This window comes from Strongylocentrotus purpuratus, unplaced genomic scaffold (assembly GCF_000002235.5).
Source record: "Strongylocentrotus purpuratus isolate Spur 01 unplaced genomic scaffold, Spur_5.0 spur5_contig_810, whole genome shotgun sequence".
NCBI classification, from domain to species: Eukaryota; Metazoa; Echinodermata; class Echinoidea; order Camarodonta; family Strongylocentrotidae; genus Strongylocentrotus; species Strongylocentrotus purpuratus.
In genome coordinates, this window is record NW_022145514.1 from 460,228 (window position 1) to 484,102 (window position 23,875).

At 35.4% G+C, this 23,875-nt stretch overlaps 1 protein-coding gene across 3 annotated transcripts in view; it reads right to left on the reverse strand.

Moving 5' to 3' along the window:
* The window catches only part of LOC579102 (1-phosphatidylinositol 4,5-bisphosphate phosphodiesterase gamma-1), a 75,144-nt gene that overhangs the window by 23,483 nt on the left and 27,786 nt on the right, over positions 1-23,875 (reverse strand). For all 3 annotated transcript variants that reach the window (XM_030977827.1, XM_030977840.1, XM_030977834.1), the window contains exons 6-17: positions 16,577-16,658; positions 10,977-11,057; positions 9,728-9,762; positions 8,896-8,947; positions 7,904-8,017; positions 6,853-6,968; positions 4,972-5,057; positions 3,861-3,981; positions 3,096-3,181; positions 2,764-2,901; positions 1,456-1,520; positions 435-548 (exon numbers count right to left, since the gene is read on the reverse strand). In XM_030977827.1, the coding sequence (XP_030833687.1) occupies positions 435-548; positions 1,456-1,520; positions 2,764-2,901; positions 3,096-3,181; positions 3,861-3,981; positions 4,972-5,057; positions 6,853-6,968; positions 7,904-8,017; positions 8,896-8,947; positions 9,728-9,762; positions 10,977-11,057; positions 16,577-16,658 (1,090 nt within the window). The remainder of the gene's footprint in view (positions 1-434; positions 549-1,455; positions 1,521-2,763; positions 2,902-3,095; positions 3,182-3,860; positions 3,982-4,971; positions 5,058-6,852; positions 6,969-7,903; positions 8,018-8,895; positions 8,948-9,727; positions 9,763-10,976; positions 11,058-16,576; positions 16,659-23,875) is intronic.

Below are 23,875 nucleotides of genomic sequence, written 5' to 3' on the forward strand. Positions count from 1 at the left end.
TCACCCCTTTGTATAGTGCTGTAAAAATTGTATGACATGTCATAAGTCCAGAACGGGACAATGTGCATACATTGTGTGCGGGTAAGCCTGAATCCGATGACCGGGGTAATAATATATATATTTCTGTAAAGCGCTTTGAGAGGGCCTTCGGTCCTGAAAAGCGCTATATAAAAACTAGCTATTATTATTATTATTACGGTCCTAAAATATATATGTATGAGTTCTTTTGAAATAAAAACTTGGCGAAACAGCAACATTTAGAGCCGTTTGCAAAACCTTCATCCTGTTTTTAAATAGTTTGATTCGTACTACTATTGGTGCATTCTTTTCAATTCCATTTCCTTCATATATCCTGTACATCCTCCCCAATGTCCTACATCTTCTTCTTCACAATGAACTCTGTGATGCCACCATCATCAACAATGAATACATACCGGTTCTATGGAGCTAGCATCATCATCATCATCTTGGTTAGCCTGCGTGTTAGTCTCCTCAGAGTAGTACAGCTTGGTGTCAGTCAGCACAAAGTAATGAGGAGCCCATTCTTGCTGCAATAGAAAAAGGAGGAGAAGGAGAAGAATAGATCAGTTCACGGTTTAATAGCACATGTCCCAAATGACCCCGACTATCCACAGATGTTCAAAACATGAAGAGGTCCCACTTTGTACATTTTGAAATAATCACTCCTACAGCAATGGAGGTACTACATAAAAAACCTTCATTTCCCCTTTTCAAAGAATACTTCCACCTGGGTATCATGGAGTGAACTGTGTATAAATGAATAATGATTACATAACTTTCATGAGCACGTATCCAGTATTTTATCTCCGTGTATTTCACAATTTGGTCTGCAATGACCTTTATCTGCTCATGCTCAGACTGCAACTATGAACTGGCTTATTATATGTCTCATATGTAAATGATACATGCATACCGGCCAACCTTCCGCAGCAAAGATTAGGAATCTCTCAAAGGCAAAAATAGGAACAGTCTATTTTGTATACTTTTCACACAGAATATTTAGAAAAAGAGAAGAATCTAGGGTTCAAAACAATAGCCTGAAATCCTAAAAATGGACATCATTCCTCCACAATAGGAATAGCTGGCAGCTATATTCATGTGTGTAAAAATGTCACACCTCCTGACTGTTGACTACAGTGGACAACAAAGGTTTTAAAATCTAGAAATTTGCTATAGCTGCATGTATGCAAAGCATACACAACCTGATAACCAATCAGGCCATTTATTATATATGTATTCTCATATACTGCATCAAAGATTTGCAGTTGGTTAAATAATGAAATACTAAAGGAGAGAGGTGGAAAATTGTTTGAGATGACTGCAGCAATGAAAACACCAATTTGAGAAAGATAATAGTTCAAATCATGACTGCAGTGTAGAGCAAAATGTAAAATTTACTCTTGACTTTCTACTGGAACAGACTTAAATACTTACATCTAGTGGATCTTCAAGAAGGAGAATGCCATTTTTGGTTGAATTTCTCAAGTCAAAGTCTAGACCTACAATGAAATAAAAGTCAAAACATTGCTATAAATGAACTTGTTCATGCGAAAAAAGTAGACTGTATCTTTTAAAACAAATAAATTTCCTAGTATGAAATCAGAACAGATTCAGACTCTTCATGCATATTTCCTTCATGTATCAAATGAATATAAAATCAATGGAGGAAGGAAGGAAGAGCAATTGTTTAAAAGCATAAGGCTTGTGATGGATTCACCATAACAATTCTTATTACAAAACTTCTTGAAGAAGGAATAAAGGAAAATGACATCCTTTCAAGATGGTCAGTTCTTTTATCAGACGGGCTTTCTAAACTCAACATGATTCAATTATTACAATGATTGTGGGTATGAATTAATTCTAGGAATCAATCATGAAACAGAGTTGACCACTAGATCACATCAAGGAATCAATCATGAACAGAGTTGATCACTAGATCACATCAAGGAATCAATCATGAAACAGAGTTGATCACTAGATCACATCAAGGAATCAATCACGAAAACAGAGTTGATCACTAGATCACATCAAGGAATCAATCATGAAACAGAGTTGATCACTAGATCACATCAAGGAATCAATCATGAAACAGAGTTGATCACTAGATCACATCAAGGAATCAATCATGAACAGAGTTGATCACTAGATCACATCAAGGAATCAATCATGAAACAGAGTTGATCACTAGATCACATCAAGGAATCAATCACGAAAACAGAGTTGATCACTAGATCACATCAAGGAATCAATCATGGAACAGAGTTGATCACTAGATCACATCAAGGAATCAATCATGAAACAGAGTTGATCACTAGATCACATCAAGGAATCAATCACGAAAACAGAGTTGATCACTAGATCACATCAAGGAATCAATCATGGAACAGAGTTGATCACTAGATCACATCAAGGAATCAATCATGGAACAGAGTTGATCACTAGATCACATCAAGGAATCAATCATGAAACAGAGTTGATCACTAGATCACATCAAGGAATCAATCATGGAACAGAGTTGATCACTAGATCACATCAAGGAATCAATCATGAAACAGAGTTGATCACTAGATCACATCAAGGAATCAATCATGAACAGAGTTGATCACTAGATCACATCAAGAATCAATCATGGAACAGAGTTGATCACTAGATCACATCAAGGAATCAATCATGGACATTATCTCTGCAGGACCAGGAGAAAAAAAAAGAGAGAATGAGAATGAAACCAATCTATGTCCTTACTGTCTTCTGTGGGAACTGTGAATGTCTCATTTCCATTATCAGGAAGCTTCTTGTGTTTCAAGATGATCTTCCTCTTGAGCTTGCTGACAGCAGGAAGGCTGGCTGCATCCCTGTCAATGGGCTGTGTGAGTAAGGTGTCTGTAGTAAGTAGGGAAAAAAGCAACGCATTTATTGATAGATGGGACTGTACGGTCAATTCACAGATGTTAATTGTGTTATCAATCGGTTAGTTAGAGAAATTGTGATAAAAGTACAATCTGGCAACTACACAACAACAAAGGCAAAGACTTTAGAAAGCAACAAAATATAAATGTGGTTGGGGGGAAACTCACCACCAAAGACTTCTTGGAAGAGGCAGGCCATGTTTCTCTGTTGTAGTAGTGAGCAATGATTCTCAATGGATAAGATAATGGGAAAGCTGGGGAAAAAACAACAGGGTAATAATATTACTATTCCATTCAATCACCATTATTATTTATCAATTTACAAGCAGTTATCAACGAAATGAAAATGTATAGTAGTATCATCATCATCCTCTATCATCACCATCACCACCACCACCACCACCATCACCATCACCACCATCATCATCACCACCATCACCATCATCATCACCATCACCATCATCATCATCACCGCTAAATCACCATCACTCTACCTCCTCATCACCATCAGCACTGCCATCACCACCACCACCATCACCACCATCATCATCACCATCACCACAACCATCATCATCATCATCATCATCGCCTACACCACCATCACACCACCACCACCACCACCACCACCACCACCACCACCGCCGCCGCCGCCACCACCACCACCACCACCACCACCACCACCACCACCACCACCACCACCACCACCACCACCACCACCATCACCACAACCATCATCATCATCATCATCGCCTACACCACCACCACCACCACCACCACCACCACCACCACCACCACCACCACCACCACCATCGTCTACACCATCATCACTCTACCACCTCATCACCATCACCACTGCCATCATCACCTACGATGTGATGTCACATCACCACTGTCATCATCAACAACATTACCATAAACTTATGAAAGCCTTACTCTGTGGTGATCCAAGCATGTTCTTTGATTGTCTTGAGTACATCATAGAACCTGATCTTGGTGGTCAAGGTGTGACCATGGTAGATGATTGGTAGACCGTCTGGTCCATCCCAACAGTCCACTGCAAACAGAATGATAAACAAACGTAAGGAATGACAGTATTTAAAAATAAACTTGAGTTCTGTTTTTTTTTTTAAATGAGTTCTAACAGAATCAAATGAAACTTACACTGAATGTTCAAGATTACAAATAAATGTCATTTGCCAAACAATTTTGGTAGAAAATGTATACTGGCTGAGTAATGAGCAAAAAATAGATAAGGAAATCAAGGTTAGTAGCCCAGACACAAGTGCCAGACACCATTTGTGTAGGCCCGTATACATCTTTTGGTGTATAGTGCTTGTTACTTTACCAAGACTGAGCCAAATTTATTGTGATTTTGATGACTCCAGAACCTTGCATTACACACCAATACTTATATGCTAAATGATCAACTTTTTCTGATCCATTCCACACCTTTTCTTTCACAATGCAATCGCATTACCAGAACTCAACTTTATCTTTAAACAGTTGAGTAAATGATGCGATGCAACTCTCCAAGACAGTACATATTATAAAGCAAACTCTCATCTATCTTCAACATTACTCTTTGACAATCCTGTTGCACTTTCAATTTCTCAGCTAATGACAGACATCATCTACAGCCCCTTTTACATCATTAATATGTTATGGCATATATACAGATTTAACTGTCAAACAAGGCATGTTGTCATATTCTGTGCTTGCAAAAATAGCAAGATACTCTCCATTTCTCTATAGTTTTTACCTCCTTTTGTAATTTGTATTCCCTGCCAAACTTTCATGCTGCAACATTCACAAGAGCAGTGGGTTTTTTTTTCTTATTCTAATGGGCAAGAATAATCATACTGCATACTAATAGTTTATTATTGAAGGCTACTTCATGGCCTAAATTCAGAGACGTTACAACACACTGAGAAAAAAAAAAGGTTCATACAGTGGCCCTCAGGGGCAAAGCCTAGAGGGGCACATGGCCCAAGCCCCTTTCTATTTCCCCCCTTTTTACTTTGACTGCACATGGTGTTTGACTTACATTCTAGACATCTGCATCCCATTCTGAGGCACCTTGCATAGGCTTCCACTGATGATTCACTGGATACCTGGTCTCCAGTCAAATACCTGAATATTCAAATATTATAATTTTGTTTTTCGTTATATTTCATTCTCGATTAAAATAATATACATATAAATACAAATAAATCATACACAAAAATTAAAAACAAAAAGGGGAACTACTTAAATAAAGATCTTAGGCCTTGTACAATAGTAGTTCCCTAATATACAAATGCATAATATAGAAAGGATATTCAACATACAAACAAAAAAGCAAACAAATTATAACACACCGGAGGGATATTTTGTTAGTTATAATATGGCATAATATAAAACAATAGAACGTAACTATACATATTTAAGGGAAAGGAACTGCTTCGCATTATTTTTGAGAGAATAAATTGTCTTGCATGTGGAAATATCTTTGGGGATGGAGTTCCAAATTACATGGAATAAAGAGCAAGAGAAACACAATTTTTTACGATTCAGTGGATTGGTTTTTTTTGCCAAGTGCTAAAAAACCAAGTTTATGCTCCTCAATTAGCCTGAAGGATAATTAATACCTCATGAACAAGGGGTAACTAAGGATGAATTCCAACTCATGCATATACTGGGTTTCACATCTAGGTCTACCTTCTCTAAGACCAGTGCCATCTTGCTATGTAACATTGATATGAACCAAATCTTGCTCATTGTAAAAAGCAACCAAAATTGAACTGCGATCGGAGATGCCTTTGAGCTACATTTCATTGCAAGACCTTGTTAGTAGTTGTTCAAAATATTCTGAACAGTCACAGAATCAACCTTTGTTAAGTATACAAAGTATCTAATTTATTCCAGTTAATCTGGCATCTAAGTTGTTATCTTGAAATACATATAAAATGTTATTTTACATTTTGTACTTGTAGAAACATCTTGATTAAGTACACTAAAACTAAAGGCTTTAAGATACAGAGGGGTAAACTGCTGCAAGAGAGCAGACTCCTTTTTTTAAAATTAAAAATGAATGGCCACTGCGCGCAACAAGAGACTTGCATGAACTTCCATAGAGGTGTTGTGGTCCAGTGGATACGTTACCGGACTGTCGATCACAACGTTCGCGGTTCGAGTCACGCCGCGGCACTAATGTCCTTTGGCAAGACATTGATCTACATTTGCCACTCTCCACCCAGGTGTTAAATGGGTACCCGGTAGGATGCGAAAGCCAAAGTGGTATGCTTAGCAATTTGAGCCTAGTAACTCTTGTTGGAATGCTCCCCAGGAAGTGGAGAAAGTGCATAGCCTACATTGTGTGCGGGCAAGCCAGAATCAGATGACCGGGGTAATAATGTAAAGCGCTTAGAAACTTGGAAACTCCCGACGTATTAAGCGCTATTAAGCAAAAATATTATTATTATTATTATGTATTCACTGAGCTCTGTGTTTTAAGATTGAGAAATGTGAAGCATATAACACGTTATGTCATCATAAAAAACTGCAGAGGTCTGAAGGGTAAGAGATCTGGGAGGCATTCAATTTTTGGAAATTGATGAAGCCTCATTTACTCCCCTACTTAACCAGTGTGTTGGCTCGGTCAGTAGAGCATCCGCCTCACAACCGGGAGGTCGTGGGTTCGAACCCCGGCCACGTCATACCAAAAGACGTTAAAAGACGGGAGTTGTTGCTACCTTGTTTGGCGTTCAACAATAAGGGATAGAGCAACGTTGATCTGGCGCTGCTCAGTGGCTGCCGGGCTCGCGATCAATCGGGCAAAAAGAATTTCCATTTTCGGTTTAACTTAATAAAATTTGGAGTGAACTTTAAAAGATAATTATTATTATTATTATTATTATTATTATTATTTTGGGGATGAAGTACTTACGTATTGTGAGATGATGCGATCCAATAGTCACAGAGGGGTCTCTCCATATCATCTGTTATGTTGTCATAGAAACGATTCCAAATCTCATTGTCCTTAGAGTAAAGGTAATCTACAAACTAGTTAGAAAAGAGAGAAAAAAATCATTAAAAATGTATATTTTGAGTTGATAAATAACTAGCAACTATTATCTCTATTAACCCCAAGGAAAGTGCATGTGAAGATTTCAGGTCTTATAAGTCAGGTAACCAAGTGGCTCTTGGAGATCATACTAAATAGAATAAACAATCAAATTGACAAAGAAGTAGGTCAGGAAGACTTTAGTTTCAGACCTCAAAGTGGTACAAGGTATGCCATATCCGTATAAGAATGACATACTTTTGACCTGTGACCTTTGACCTAGTTACTCCAAAATCTAATCAGATTGTCTTCCTATGGTTATACATATTATCATTAAGTTTGAGGTTCTTATCTAAAGTGGTTCTTGAGATATCGCGATAAAAAAAAAGTAGGACGAACGGACAGATGGATAACCCGAAAACATAAGCTTCCTGCACCACCTTAAAGGGATCCGGTAACTTTGTCTCAGATTCTGAAACAAAATCCTGGATTTAGCTCATGCTGCAATGATAATTATAAACCTTTAGGTCAGTCAGGAACCCCATGACTTTTACAGGCCGATCGCCGGTCTGATTATCAAGATATTTATGATTTTAATTACAAATTTTAAAAACCGTTTGCCAAACGGTTTTCATAACACTACAGTCTATTGGGGAAAACTAGTATGGTAAAACCGGTCACTTAAAGGTTTTTACTTTTTTGAGGCACTTCTTGATCATTTTGAAGCGCAATTTTTTTAGGGCTTCAATATTACACCATATCACAGACACTGATAACACGTAGGGCCGTGTATCTCAGATTTAACATTGTTAAATGATGCCTTTAAGTGGGAGGAGGCACAAAAATCCCTCTTGAGAAAAGATATAGAACACATACATCATATTCTACTCGGAGTCGGTCGTTTGAAAAAAGTGACAAGAAAAGAAAAGCTTACCTCTTGCACCGTGAAAGAGAGGTCACTATCGCTTTCCATTGCAGCTTTGCCAGAATCAGCAAAATACTTCCGGATGTACTGTTTTACTTCATGTGGATTGTTGGCTACTGGGTCCTGCAAAGCGATTCATTAGAACAACATTTCCAGGAATGAAAATCAGACTTGAATAAAAACAATATAACTTTTGTTAAGAAATGAATAAAGAAATTTCATTGACTTCCTTTAATCTTCTTCCTTTTCTATAAAAAGAAAGTGTTCATTACATGTCAACAAAAATGAGATAATTTCATTTATCTTTAAAACTGTCCATTTTTGTATTCATTGGTTTATTTCATTTATTCATTTGTTCCATTATTCATTTATTTATTATCCATCATTGTTTGATTTATAAGCTGTCAGGGTAATATAAAGATCATACTGTATTGTATTTAAATGATTATTGCTTGTTTTTCACTGTATACATGGATCTGCCCCAGAGTACAATATTAATCTGTTGATGCCTTATAATCCTCCCATAAGCTTAAGATCATCCGATTCTCAATTGCTTGTTGTTCCGAAAACTAAGAAATCATGGGGGGATCGGTCATTTGCACATGCTGGACCTCACCTATGGAATCAATTGCCACAACATATTCGTTATATTTCAAGTGTAGACTGCTTTAAACATGCCCTCAAAACTCATTTGTTCAAAGTGGCTTTCCAGTAGATTTAGATTTACTTTACTTTGTTGTTCATTTCTGAGTGTATTTTTGTGTACTTATAGTTTTTCTTCTCCATGCGCCTCGAACACATTATTCATGTGGAGTTGGCGCATTACAAATACTCTAAATTATTATTATTATTATACACAAATATGAAATAATTAATGGTGGACAGGAAATAATACTCTTTTCTTCTTGTCCCTACATTCTCTCTAATACCCCTTTTTTCCAAAAATTGAAAGGGCAAATAAATAGTTATTTTGTGTTCAAGTTTCACTTATCAACACCTACCTTCTGTTCTTGTGCTAAAAACCTGATGTAGTCATTGAGAGTGACTCTATTCCTGTACAAAGAAAATAAACAAGAAATTGACATCTTACAGTGACGTTTTCAACAAAGACACTAACTGTATATAAAGCTTCTACTTTTAAAATGAACAAAAATCAAACTTTTCAAATTATTGCAACATAGGATGTCCATAGAAACCTGTATTTGCTTTACAGCAGTTTAATGCACAGCAGGTATTAGTTTTTCAAACAGCAATAGTCATGTTTCTACGATTTTTAAATAAAGGGGGCCCCTGTAAAGCATGACAGCCAGTAAATAGAAGGTGCTGCAAAACATTATCCCTTAATTCATCTCTATAGGAATGGCAAAATAATCTATATATCTGCCACTACAGTATTGTACAATGTGGTACTATGTTACATTGGAGCTCAAGGGCATAGGTATCATATAGTTATCTTAAGTTTATTCAGTTTTTATTCGACATACACATAAAATGTAATTGCACGTAATTGCTGCATATTTGCAGTAATTACTCCTTTTTTTTAATTGTATGTACTTCGCACTCATTCTGGTTGTATCAAACTGCAAAGACATCTCAGGTTTTAAAAATTTATTTTTGTATTCGTTTTTTTTTAATAGAGAAAGCGAGAGAGTCATCGGAATGGTCTTTATGACTTAAGTTCTATTCAATAATGATTGGGAATAAAGTACAAAACATCTGTGACCTTTGACCTCAGTGGTTAATACCATTCCTAACATACATGTATTACTCATGAAGTATACAATAACCCAGTTTGATGGTATTAAAGAATCATACATGTAGACCTGAACTTACATATCATTGTAGTATTCACGTAACCTGTCTGCTACCTAGAACAAATAACAGAGATGAAGAAAAAGAGGTAGTAAAATCAAAGTAGGTTTTCTGATTCCATACAACAAATATAATCAACATGGCTTCATTGGCATATTCAATGGGTTAATGAAACTTACGGACTTTGATCACTTCCCCATTAACTTCTTCACATCTCTAGTTCATTAATCATTGTAAAGATTCAAGAGGCGTCATAAATAAACATTCCTTTGATTCCATAATGGTTCAGCACTTCAAAAAATAAGTATCCTGGCAAGTTTTTCAATGCAGGATATATGCAGGATATATGTATTAAATAATCATGCAAACATATATAATTAGAATACAGTAGTCAAATGATGACTTCAAAGTAAGGCCCAGCACACACTACAGGATCTGATTTTGGAAGAATTTACAACCAACAGCACTTTACATGAACATTCAAACATACCATGTATAACATTTTAATGATCAAGGATCTGATCAGTCATGTGATTAATCAAATCTAAATTTCAGGGGATTTCAAGCTACCTTGAAGTAGGATAAGCTAAATCACCTCAGAATCGTAGTGAAGTCAGACTAGTCATACATGTACGTTTATCTACGACTTACAGCCGATTCAGCCTTTATTCTGACTAGAAAGCTAAAAGGCGTTACAATTCTGGCCGTTAGTATTCTTATCATTATCTTCAACCTAAATCGGCAAAACTTTGTTTGTTTACATTACCATTTAGCTAATATAACTGCAATTCCTTGAAGAATCGGATCGCAGTCAGATCGTTAAGTGTGTGCCAGGCTTTATAATTCACTGTATGGATACACTTTTGTCTCAAGTGGTTTGAATGGCTGCATGATGTAGTTACTGGCCTACCTCTAAAAAGACTACAACACAAACTACACATGGCTATGTATACAACCTGCCAAATGGGTACGTCATTCTTGGGCACATGATCTTTCTTAATTATAATTGTAAAGCGTGAAATTCACTGAGGCTGATTTCATCCCATTTTACTTTTCAGGATTTATACACCAAAGACAATTTGAAGAAGTTTTTTTTTTTTTTTTAACCAAATTTATGTTGATGGTCCTATTACTAACATTAAAAAGAATAATTCATTTTGTGAGATGAGTTCTCAATGTCAAATTTAAAACTTTAAAGAAGGGGCCCTTTTTATTTGTTTTAAATTCAAATAAACCCATTGTAAAGGGGAAAACAAATTGGATATCTCACCTCTTGTTGGAATACTAGGTTGTTGTAGAGTTGAAGGAGACCATCAAACGGTATTTCCTGCCGACCCCATCGGTCTGCCTCCTGTTGTCAGAAAAAAAATCAAATTATCATCATCATTAAAATAATTAGTGTTACTTAGTTGACATTACTTGTTGCTGGGAGGGGAAAACAAACTAAATCACTATTAACAAAAAAACATAAGTCTCTTCTCCCGGTATAACTGAATGAGGTGTGTGAAGCTCATGTTCCACTTTTCTTTTACAAAGAGTGCAGTGTGATCTTAACGCAGAGATGCCAACTTCCTGACACAAAAAAACAGACTGAGTATCCTAAAAAAAAAAAATCAGATTTTAGAGATAAAAATCAGATTTTCACGAAAACTCGACACTACCAATGGTCCGTTGGCCCCGGGCCAGTAAAATTTTAGAAAAATGTTTTACTGTTAAGTACGGTCAAGTAAAATTTTTGCTCTTTCATTAAAATTTAAAGAGAAAATTTAAAAGCAAAAGTTTTTGTTGCGGTTGCCGGGGTTCACTTGTACATGTTTCTATGCGATTCCACAGTTTTTATATTTTTTTTTAAAATTATTACTTATTTATTTTTCTATTTATTTTTTTATTTGTTTATTTATCTATTTTTTTTTTTTTTTTAAATAGAAAAAACAAAATTGTATTTTAAGAGGTGATATCGTTTTATCGTATCTCACTCTTATTACCGTACTAAATATGATTTAATCGTACTGGTTGGCATCTCTATTAGCATGCATGGAAGGTGGGCGACTCTCCTATACACAGGTACAGACCACTTTCAGCTGTAACCAATTTTGTTTTTTATATTATAAAAATTGGTACAATTTTTATGCATGGTACAAAAGCCAAGACTGGTGGCTGTTTTCTGTACACCTGTAATTCCGGGAATCCTCTGCCGCAAAGTGATTTTTTTTTAATGACCTTTAAAGACACGCATATAAAGTGTTTTTCATTGAATGAAAGAGATCTGAGGCCAAGCTTTAAATGAATGAAGGTTTTTTCTTGGCTCCAAGAAAAACAAGCAGATATTATTTTGCTCCAAGAAACTTACAGTTCTCCAGACACTGTTAGTACTTGGGCATATGAGTGGAATGGCAATTTTTTTTTAACGCATGGTTCTGTACATAGTAGAGGGGTTTTGGTCATGATGAAAAAGACTGTTGAATACAGTGTCGTATCTAAAATAATTTCCGATAGCGGAAGGTATTTGATATTAAAACTAGTTATTGATGGAAATGAGTTTATAATAAGCAATGTTTATGCACCAACTGTGGACAAAAGAACAGAGCAAAGATTCTTTTTCGAACATTTTGTTACGCGACTACACTCAATTGAAGATATAGATACAATTCCAATTATAATGGCAGGTGACTTTAATGTACTTAAGGGTATAAATCTTGACAGACAAGCTGGGCACCCCCAGTTTTCCCAACAGGTTGTCAATGTACTTAATGAGATGCAAAGGGAACTTGATCTCATCGACATCTGGAGAATTAGACATCCTACAGCTAAAAAGTTTACATGGAAACGGTTACGGCCTTTCATTCAGAACCGCTTAGATATTTGGTTCATTTCTGAGATCTTACAAGGCTATGTATTGAAGGTCCGGGAGTAAGCTCTGACTATTCTGCTATTGTTTTAGAATTAAAAATTTCAAAACAGGAAAAAAGTGAATGCTTTTAATTGGAAATTCAATAATGATTTATGCAATGATGATTCGTTTTGCTCTAAAATGTCAGAAAACATAGATAAATGGATCAACGAAACAGTTCCATTTGAATATGTTCGCATGAGGTGGGAATTTTTAAAATATCAGATGCGTTAATTTTCGAGACAATACAGCATTGAAAAGGCAAAAGCAGGAAGAATTAGACGAGTTGAATTAGAGAAAAAATTACAATATTTACAAGGTTTACTTGAAGAAGAAGGTGATGCACACATTGAAGAATATGAGCGTGTCAAGTATGAATATGAGTCGAATACGAGTCTTATATGGACAAGGTAGCCCACAAGAGTAGATCCTCAATCTTCTTGCTGCATTCTCCTACTGGATTTTGATGGTTTTAACATGCGGGTGAATTTGATAATTTCAGAAGTAGATGTAGGTCTAAGGAAGAGTGAAGTAATACCATGTTTTCCTTGCAGAAATCTACAAAAATGTATTAAGGTTTAAGTTGTCATAGTGCATATGAGAAGGTATGGTGGGTTCTTTGCTTTACCCAAAAGAGTGTTCATATGATTCAGTCTTCTTCATATCACCTTTTGCATTTTGGACAATTTCAGAATAATACTTTCGCTTTGAGATACGTATCACATTGGTAAGTTTTTTTTTGTAATTGGAATACTTCACTTTGTTCCTTAGACTAGAACATTTTAAATACTTACAGTACAATGTATGTTTACTTTTAATAGATTTAAGAATACCTTTAGTAATCCAAGTTTTTTTCCGTCTCTGTTTTGAAGAAGGATTTTCTAGTGGGAAACATGTATTATACAACTTTGAAATTGAATAATAAAAATATCATAGGAAAGGTTAACATCTTCTGTCTCATATACTTCACTCCAATCTTTGTCTTTGGTGTTATCTTTAAATTAAGATATTCTCTTGTGATTAATCAACCTTCTTTTTAAAGCAATATCATCTTTATTTGAAAATTCTTTAGGTATACCAGTGTTGATACAAAAAATTGGAAAATGATCAGATATGTCTGAATAGATCAGGCCACGTTTGACATTAACTGGGATAGCATTTATGATTTAGCATTCAATTAATGTCGCTGTGCTATTCATTACACGAGTAGGCTTTGTTATTAATGGAAGTAAGTCATGTGAAATATCATGTATAAAAAGTCACTGGTTTTGTTATCAGTCATAATTGAGCAAGTCTATATTAAAGTCACCAAGAAGATAAATTTCTTTTTTCTCACAGAGGATATCATTGAGGTATTTGTCAACTCTACTACTCTAGCATTAACAAATTTTAATATCAGTATCTGGAGCTCTGTATAAACAATTATGGACTTTCTTTTATCCTGTAAAATTTTAATAAACAATGATTCACATATTATATCACTATCAGAGATGACCAAGATTGTAACCATCAATGTGAAACACATTTATAACTGTATTTGTTTTAAACGATATTTCAGATATTGTGATAACGGAGAGAGACTTTAATAAAATAAGCAATTCATCAAAGTTACGCAGGAGACTTCTTGCATTAAGATGTAGTAGGGAGATTGTTTTGCTTTGAATATTTTGCCACAAAATTGTCAGAAAACAAATATTCCCAATTTCTGTTGTCCATGCTGGACTGGATACCATCATCAGTTTCTACTTTTAGAGAGAGATTCTGATTTATTTCACTGTTTACCGGTATATTTATTTGGAATGGGTTGAATTTCAAATAATGAAGTTTTTCCATCTCTGTATTTCGATTAAGGTTGAAAAAACTGAAGAGTGCATCCAAGAAGTCTCCATCAGTAATATAATGGTTTAAGGTAAAGACCAGTATTGGAAACACCCAAATATCAAAAAATGAAATGGAAGCTCTTATTACCAATCATGTGAAAGAATATGTTTTGACTAATACATGATGATAACAATTTTGCCGGGAAACAGCCTACTAATTGATATATTTGGTAAATTAGTTTATCTATTGGTATGTGAGAGATAAACGCAAGTGTGCGTAGTCCCCATATACATCTTTCTGTGTACAGTGCTAGTAACTTTACGAAGACTGGGCCAAATTTCTTATCATTTTGATGATTCCAGAACCTTGCAGTACACACCAATGCTAGATGATCAACCTTTTCTGATCGATTCCACAACGTTTCTTTTACAATGCAATCGCATGACCAGAACTGGTCTTTATCTCTAAAGGTGGATATAAGTGAGTGGAATAAGGAAATCATATACTACCGTAAATCTCTGTGTATAAGACGCACCTGTGTATAAGGCGCACCCCTATTTTTTGGGGGAAAAAATTATTTAAAAAATAAATATGGTAAATAAATAAATAATTTTTTTTTTTTTTTTTTTTTTTTTTTTTTTTTTTTGCCGAAAACCCATGAGGGAAAGGATTTTCATTTAACATCGAGGTGCTGTTGAAGGCGCCGATCTGTGCTTTTGAACTTGTCACAAATAATAGTAACAATGTCGTTTTTAGAAGAATGTGTAAGATCATTAATGTAAATTAAAAACAGTAGATTACCTAGGATAGAACCTTGTGGTGCGCCATGTGTAATAGAAGAAAACTTTGAGGAATTATTATTATAAACTACATATTGAGATCTATTAGAAAGATTATTTTCAAACCAAGATGACAGACAAATTTGAGTGTTGTTGTGGTTTCCGAGTGATGAGTCAACAAACAGATTACTGAGCTGGGAGACATTGCCAGGCATAGCACCGGGTGGAGGGGCATAAATCGAAACTTTAATTTGTTTTTGTTTTTTTGTGTGTGCACCTGTGTATAAGACGCACCCCCGACTTTCAATTTTTTCGGTGGCAAAAAAGTGTGCCTTATACACAGAGATATACAGTACGTTTCCAAAAGACAAATGTATTCTATGTGTATGCAAATTAACAATCCATCTATTTTGTCTACTTTCGCCCGGCTCAATGATCTGTACAGTCTTCATGGTTCCACCGTTGATGAGCTTTTTAAGTTGCCATTTATGCTCACAATAGATACAAAACTATGAATGTTTCAGTTGAAAATCATCCATAATCTATTACACCTAAAGTTTTTGTTCGTATTAAGAGAATTGAAAATGCAGCGTGCTACTTTTGTAATAACGATGATGAAAATCTTGATACCTTTTTGTTTCATGTAAAGTTATAGAACAGTTTTGGTTACGCCTAAGCAGAGCTTTTTCGGAACTCTCTCTCCCCTCAGTTTTGTCAACTAAAGATATCCTTTTGGGGCTGACCAAGCTTGTCAAAGTAAGAAACTTTTTTACCATTAATTTCCTACTTTTATTAGGGAAGCAATATATATTTAGGTGTAGGATTACAGAAAACATGCCCAACGTTCATCATTGTGTACATTATGTTAAATATTTTCAGACGATAGAAAGGTTTATGCTGAAAGACGCAACAAAATAGATAGGCACAATGACAAATGGCGCTTAATTTCCAGACTTTTAGAAAATAATCCCTTTTAAGCAGTTTAGCAGATGATAGATCGCTGACGGAAATCCTTTTTTGTTCTAGGAAGGGGAGATTTTGACGATCGTTGATGTTTTCTATTCTTTATACTATAGATCCATTTGATTTCTTCTTAGATTTATTGTTGTTACATGGATATAAATGTCTGTATATTTGTATTATGTTTATGTTGAATGTAAAAAATGTTATTGGATCAATAAAAACTTTTTCTTTTTTTTTTAATAAAAAAAAGCAAGCAAAAGTAAATCTACTTTAAATCTACTTTTGAATTTTAAATTGACCATCTTTATAGTTAAATTATATCAAAATAAATGAAAACCAATAGATTAGAAGATAAACATTTACATCATTGGTCATTGGGCTAGTTTACTACCAGTTTCCAGGAAATGTTATACTTACATTGAAGACTTCTCTGAGTTCTTTTGTGTTCATCTTTAAGTTGATCCTTGGTAGGAAAGACTTCATGTCTCGCAATGAAACCCTGTCATACAAACAAACAAAGTCACTATCGATTGAACATTGGAAGGAAAGACTTCATATCTCGCAATGAAACCTATCATACAAACAAATAAAAACAAAAACAAAGTCACTATCAATTGAACATTGGAAAAAAAGACTTTATGTCTTCCAAATGAAATCATATCATACAAACAAATAAAAACAAAGTCACTATCAATAGATCATTGGCAGGAAAGACTTTGTGTCTTCCAAATGAAACCCATCATACAAACAAACAAACAAACAAACAAATAAATAAAAACAAAGTCACTATTAATTGATCATTGGTAGGAAAGACTTCATGTCTTCCAAATGAAACCCTATCATACTATTGGGGGGAACGAGTATGGGAAAAACTGTTCACTCAAAGACCTTAAACCAAGGTTTAAGGTTGCACACAACAAAACTCTACGCTTATTATCAGATGAGTTTAAAGTAGTTTTTGAGCAATACTCTATAACAAACTTTCAATATCTACCAACAAGGCAATACAGAGTATAATAGTTTCTTTTTCAGGTTTACTGCTAATTACACGACCATCCACTCGATGACCTACATTTGATGAGAACCTCTCGCTTCTCATGTCATTCCCCCTGTCCACACACAACATTTTCCGTGATTAGCCGTGATTAGCTATACCGTTTCGCGATAGTTTTACGATGAAATTGTTTGTGTGGACGCTCACTAACGATACGTCGTATAACAAAACTGGTCTAACGAAACGCAGGTTTGGGCATCGTTTCGAACTGAAACTCAATAACTAATCACGCCTAATCACAGAAAATATTGTGTGTGGACAGGGGGAGTGTAACTAGTGTAACTAACTGGGCAGGGCTTAACGTGACCTCGAGCGAAAGGAGACCAGACATCTCATTTCCGCTTCCATTTCACGACCGCAGTAGCAAACTGCGCACCTAAGGCATTTCGCTGTAGTGTTTCAGGATTACTTTCTTCTGTGTGTGGACATCCTGGAATTTATACGATGATTCTTTATACGATGTTTCGTTACAGAGTTTTGGGATAAATTGTTTTGTGTGTGGACACGCTGTTTGTCATCAATGGTTAGGATCCTTTGGAGACCTTAGAGAACTTTCATTTTCAAACCATTACCTCATAGGTTTAGAAACCATAGGCCTACACAGCATGCATAGTTTAAAGAGAAGGTTGAGTTTGGGAAAGAGGTGTTCCCTGAAAAGCATTGCTCTAAATATGTCATCTCCCTGATGTAACATCATAAAAATTGGGATGGATTGTTATGCCACATGTTCGTGTAGTCCCATATACATCTTTCTGTGTACAATGCTTGTAACTTTACCAAGACTGGGCCGAATTTCTTATAATTTTGATGGATTCCAGAACCTTGCAGTACACACCAATACATAAGCTAGATGATTAACCTTTTCTGATTGATTCCACAACGTTTCTTTCACAATGCAATCGAATGACCAGAACTGAACTTTATCTTTAAACTGATTTCTGCATGTAGGATAACACCAAGGAATTCAACATATAAAGAAAAAATATTCTGGTGATTCATCCCCTCCAATGGAGTCATATTTATGTACTCATTTATAAGATTCTAGTTTTACTGATTTAACGTACAATCTATATTTATATTTGACATCATTGGTCAGACTTTGGTCATTCCGTCTTGATAAAATTGCCCTTTCTGTTTCAAACAAGTTTGCTCATTTGCCTTCAAAACTGAAAGAGGAAGGAGGCCACTGACAATACACATAGAAGTGTCTGACACAAGACACAGACTCTTGCATTGTCACTATTATCTATCCTCTTCAACAAATTAAAGAGAGCCTACCAATAGCACAGATTTTCATTTTTAACCTTTCCCAAGATTTCCTTCGATACAGACTTTGCAATTACCAATTTAATGTTTCAAATTAAAAAAAGACCCCAAAATGACAATCGATATGAGAATCTTAAATCAGACATTTCTAGTCTTTTAGAAGCCTTAAACATTTTCTGGTTGGTAGTGATTTGGTAAAAGTGATAGAAATTCAAGGCCAATTTTTGTGCAAAGATTACATCATCACAGCACGACAACAGCCTGCAAATATAAGCTGCATTTACACTGTAAGCAAAAATCATATATTTTTCTCACATTCTGGTGTTTCGTTGGAAGTGGCTGATGGGTGTTTCCAGATTTTTCTAAATGGAGTTTTGGCTGTGTAAATGGGCCTATAGAGACTAGAATGCCTCGGCCTCAGGGAAGCCTCGGGACAGATTTGGGGCAAAATTGGGAAATGTTGGTACATTTTTGTTTTTACAAAATGTGTAATTTGCATGGTTCTCAAACATCTCGAAATGGCGGAACACAATGAATAAAGGGCTCCACATGTGTTAAGAATGTGTTATTACGGTCTGTATGCATAGACACCTTATTGAAATTTAGAATGGCAAGGGGTCCAGAGATAAACTTGGGAGGTCTGGGTTAAAATTGCATACCGAATTACTGTATGTTCAGATGTTCAGATGGATGCCCATGTGGACTCAAGTACAAACAGCAACAAAATAATTTTTTCAGGCATTACTTGGGTAATCAAGACAGCTGTCAACAATTTGGGGGACCAATGCCCGAAACATCTCCCTAGACTTGCACTACCACCCCCCCCCCCCCATCATTTTAACACATATTTCATTGAAAAAAGACACATCATGACACACCTGCATTTCCTAATAACTATCCCGTAACATAATATAAAAGATACATGTAGTATCAGACCATATTTCTACTTTAAAATGTTGACCTGTCACCGATGCAGTTCATCACAATTAAGTAATGCAGTAAACACACTCTACAATGAGAATCAATTAGTCATGCCTGATCATCCATGTCAAACCTCTGGACCACAATATGGAAATGAAACCACTTATGACATTAGCACTTCCTGCTATTTATCACAACTGTTTGTACATAGCTTTGGCCACCGTGTGACCATATGTGCAAATATATGTAGTGCGTTACTAGAAGAGGGGTTACTTCGAGATTGGCCAACCCACACCACACTCTAATGTAAACAATCGTAATATAAACAATTTTTTCATTTCCTGATTCAGTAGCACGTACATGTACATGTATCGTAGAAGAATCAATAAAAAGCAGCTTATGTAGTAGCAGTAGAAGTAGAAGAATTATTAGTAGAAGTAGTAGTAGTAATGATCGTAGTAGTAATAGTCGTAGTAGTAGTAGTAGTAGTAGTAGTAGTAGTCATAGTAGTACATGTATTAGTAGTAGTGGTAGTAGTAGAAGCAGTGGTCGTAGTAGTAGTAGTAGTAGCAGTAGTTGTACTAGGAGTAGGATTAGTTGTTGTAGTAGGAGTAATGTAGTAGTAGTCATATTCCTTGTAGTAGTAGTAGTAGTAGTAGTAGTAGTAGTAGTAGAAGTAGAAGTAGTAGTAGTAGTAGTAGTAGTAGTAGCAGCAGCAGCAGCAGCAGCAGCAGCAGCAGCAGCAGCAGCAGCAGCAGCAGTAGTAGTAGTAGTAGTAGTAGTAGTAGTAGTAGAAGTAGTAAAGTAGTAGTAGAAGTAGTAGTAGTAGTAGTAGTAGTAGTAGTAGTAGTAGTAGAAGTAGTAAAGTAGTAGTAGTAGTAGTAGTAGTAGTAGTAGTAGTAGTAGTAGTAGTAGTAGTAGTAGAAGTAGTAAAGTAGTAGTAGTAGAAGTAGTAAAGTAGTAGTAGTAGAAGTAGTAGTAGTAGTAGTAGTAGTAGTAGCAGCAGCAGCAGTAGGAGTAGTAGTAGTAGTAGTAGTAGAAGTAGTAAAGTAGTAGTAGAAGTAGTAGAAGTAGTAGTAGTAGTAGAAGTAGTAGTAGAAGTAGTAGTAGAAGTAGTAGAAGTAGTAGAAGTAGTAGAAGTAGTAGTAGTAGTAGTAGTAGTTGGGTGATACATGTACATCATCCCAATTGTCAACAGTAATGTCATCATCATCATCATCATAGAGGTGTGACCATGGTAGATGATATATATACTGTCAGGTCCATCTCAACATTCCACTGCACAGATCATAATCATCATCACTAATTTCATTGTTATTATCATCATCATCATCATCGACTGGATATTCCTTCACATCCTATCTGCATGTGAGCTGGAATTTCAGTTATGAGTTCATTTATTGATGACCAAAACCTCAACTGCATCAACACTCACATTCTTTCACTTTCAGGTCCACTACAGTCATCCTAGACCCCATTCTCACTAACTTCCCGGAACGGTTAGAGCAGTCTAACGGTGAGTGTGGAGGCACAACCGAGCCACCAAGCATACCTCTGGACCGATCCAGAAGACCACTTCTGCACCGGTTGGCTTCCTAGACCACTTAAGACCGCTCTAACAAGCAGTGTGATGGTAAACAGTGCTAGGAAGCATACTTCAACCGGTAGTGAGTATGTTTTTGCAGGGAAAGTAATGAAAGACAGAAAGAAAAAACGATTAAGGAATAAAAACAAAGAATAACATAAGGAAAGATAGAAAGAGAAGATGATAAAATGGTAAATATGAAGAATACCATAACATATAGAAAGGTAGATAATGAAGTAGATAGGATAAAACCAAAGGTAACATTAGGAAAGACATAGGGAGAAAATGATAGTATGATAAAACAAAGTATAACATACAAAAAGTTGATAAAAGGAAAAACAAAGAATAACATAAGGGAAGACAGAAAGAGAAGATGATAAAAGAGAAGATGATAGAAGGAAATACAAAGTTCCTGTTGGTATGACTCTCAGTAGAGAATAAAGTGTGATGAGTGTGAAGACAAACAAACCTTACCAGGAACATGAGTGAGAATGGGGTCCTTCATGGCCATCCATCAACATAAATCTAGTTTCAAAATTCAACGCTTCTGAACCATGACCAAGTCTCACCACATAAGAATCCAAATCCAAATCGTACTAAGATTGTATTTTTGTTTTGTTTTGTTTTCTGTTCCATTCTTGTAATACCCATAGTCCCAATCATTATTGTGTGCTTCTAATGTTTCATTTTATGCCACATTTTAGGCACTATGCTCTATATGTCACCCATCATAAGAAGAATCAGTGTTAAAGGTACTACCATTGCAACATGGTTGTCAAAATACTTGAATTTTTCATTAATCTGAACAAGAATGTACGTTGAAGAAAAAAACAATCCCAAAAAGTTTTTAAGAGAAATAATAAACTTTTAACACAGGAAAATAAATGTTCACTTTAAATCAGATTAAAAATTATATTTTTCAGTGTGGTACTGAATAACCCTATAAAGTACAAAGACATCATTATTACTAGAGGAGCTACAGTATATGAACAAAATCCTGTAACATGATCACCATCCATATCATCTTAATTCCCATAATTTGTAAAACCTGATTTGTCAAAAACATGTTCACAAGATCAATAGTAAGTTTAATGCAATGAATGTAAACACAGTCTAGAGAAATATAGTTAAAATGATGGTTCTTGCACATGGTTATAAAGTTCTAGACAGAGTCATAAATATTCAATGTACTTTGGACTCTAAGTTTCAAGTGCCAAGTTTATGATGAATCACATTCTCAAGCCATTAAAAAAGATCAATTCAAAAGAGGATTCAAGGAAAAATTTGATTTTTACTGGTACAAATATCAATCAATATATTATCCTGACACAGCCTAACCACTTTCACACTTTCAGAATTTAAGTGCCATATTTACGAGGAAATACAATTCAGATAAAGATTACATTTTAGTAGGATTCACAGAAATAAAGTTTTTCTCCTGGTACATACTGTGTGCGATGTCTAATATTCACGTCCAGCCTTGGAAATGACTTAGCTGCATGCATGGTCAATGCTACTTGTAAGTGTTGGAAAGAAATAACCATGGAAATATAATTTGATCTAAGAAAAAATATTTTGGATATTGGTTGAACCCTTACCACAAAATGCCCTCCACTCTTCCTTAATTTTGAAGAAAAATATATCTCAAAACCCTACAGCCTACCTCTCAATTAGATTAAACTTTGCTATCTCCCTGCATTCCTGGGTTAATTTAATGAGAACCAGACTGATATTAATCAGAAATTAATTACTACTCTGCAATCTGGCAATTTTTCTTTCCTTTAGTCCCATCCATTTGATATTGATTCCGCATGACCGTCCCATTTAGGATTGATTTTTTTTTCTTGCGGGGAAACCGTGATGTTTGAACTTGGATTCTACTTAGCAGAGAAAATATTTGTTTAGGTAACATCTTGCAGATAGTTGCTGAGTGCATGGTTTAGAGTTTCTTAACTCTTTATATGACACACAAATAATCTCCCTGTGCAATATTGTATTTATCATGTACATGTATATACCAAAATCTTGAGGGTTACTTTACTGTTTTCATTCCAAGATTAATCTGTAGCAGTGTTACAAGGGTTGTCAAGGAACTAATCAAGACCTGGGGCCCGTTTCACAAAGCCTTATTTCAATGACAAACGACAAAAATCAATGACAAATCTGCTGATAACCAATCAGAAGAAAGGATTTCAGTAGCTTATAACAAAGACTGTCATTTGTCACTGATGACAAGTTTTGTGAAACACCCCCCTGATATTTCTAAGACTTGGGCTTCATGCGCACCCTATCATAATATTTGAACATGTACATGTACATTGACTCTAGTCTACTGAACAAGTTGTTTTTATATATTTTTTAATGAGAGTATAAAAATGCAAAGCCTCTTTGTAGCTGTATTTAAAGCTCATATTTTCAATACAGTAAAGCTACATGTACTCCCTTACATCACAAGCACAGCATGTTTTTAAACAATATTGATAAAACTCAACCCCTATGACCCTAAGTCTAAGGTTACATATTATATCTCCTTATATTCCTTTACCATTCTATTGTTTATAATACCAACAATCTTTGTGTACCCATTCATAACACCTGTCTGCAAATTCCACCTGTTTCTTTTTGACTGCTATTATGTTTCATAGACACTATCCCTCTCTCACACCCTGTATGAAATGCCTCTTAAAGGACAAGTCCACTCCAAAAATAACTTACTTTCAATAGAAGCAGAATTATCAGACAAACCAATCAAAAAAAGTTGGAGCAAAATCGGATGACTAATAAGAAAGTTATGAATTTTTAATGACATGGAAAACTCTGAAAATCACAAGATAAGTTGGCAACTCATGCATGAGTCTGTAACGTCATTGCCTCACTATCCACTATATTT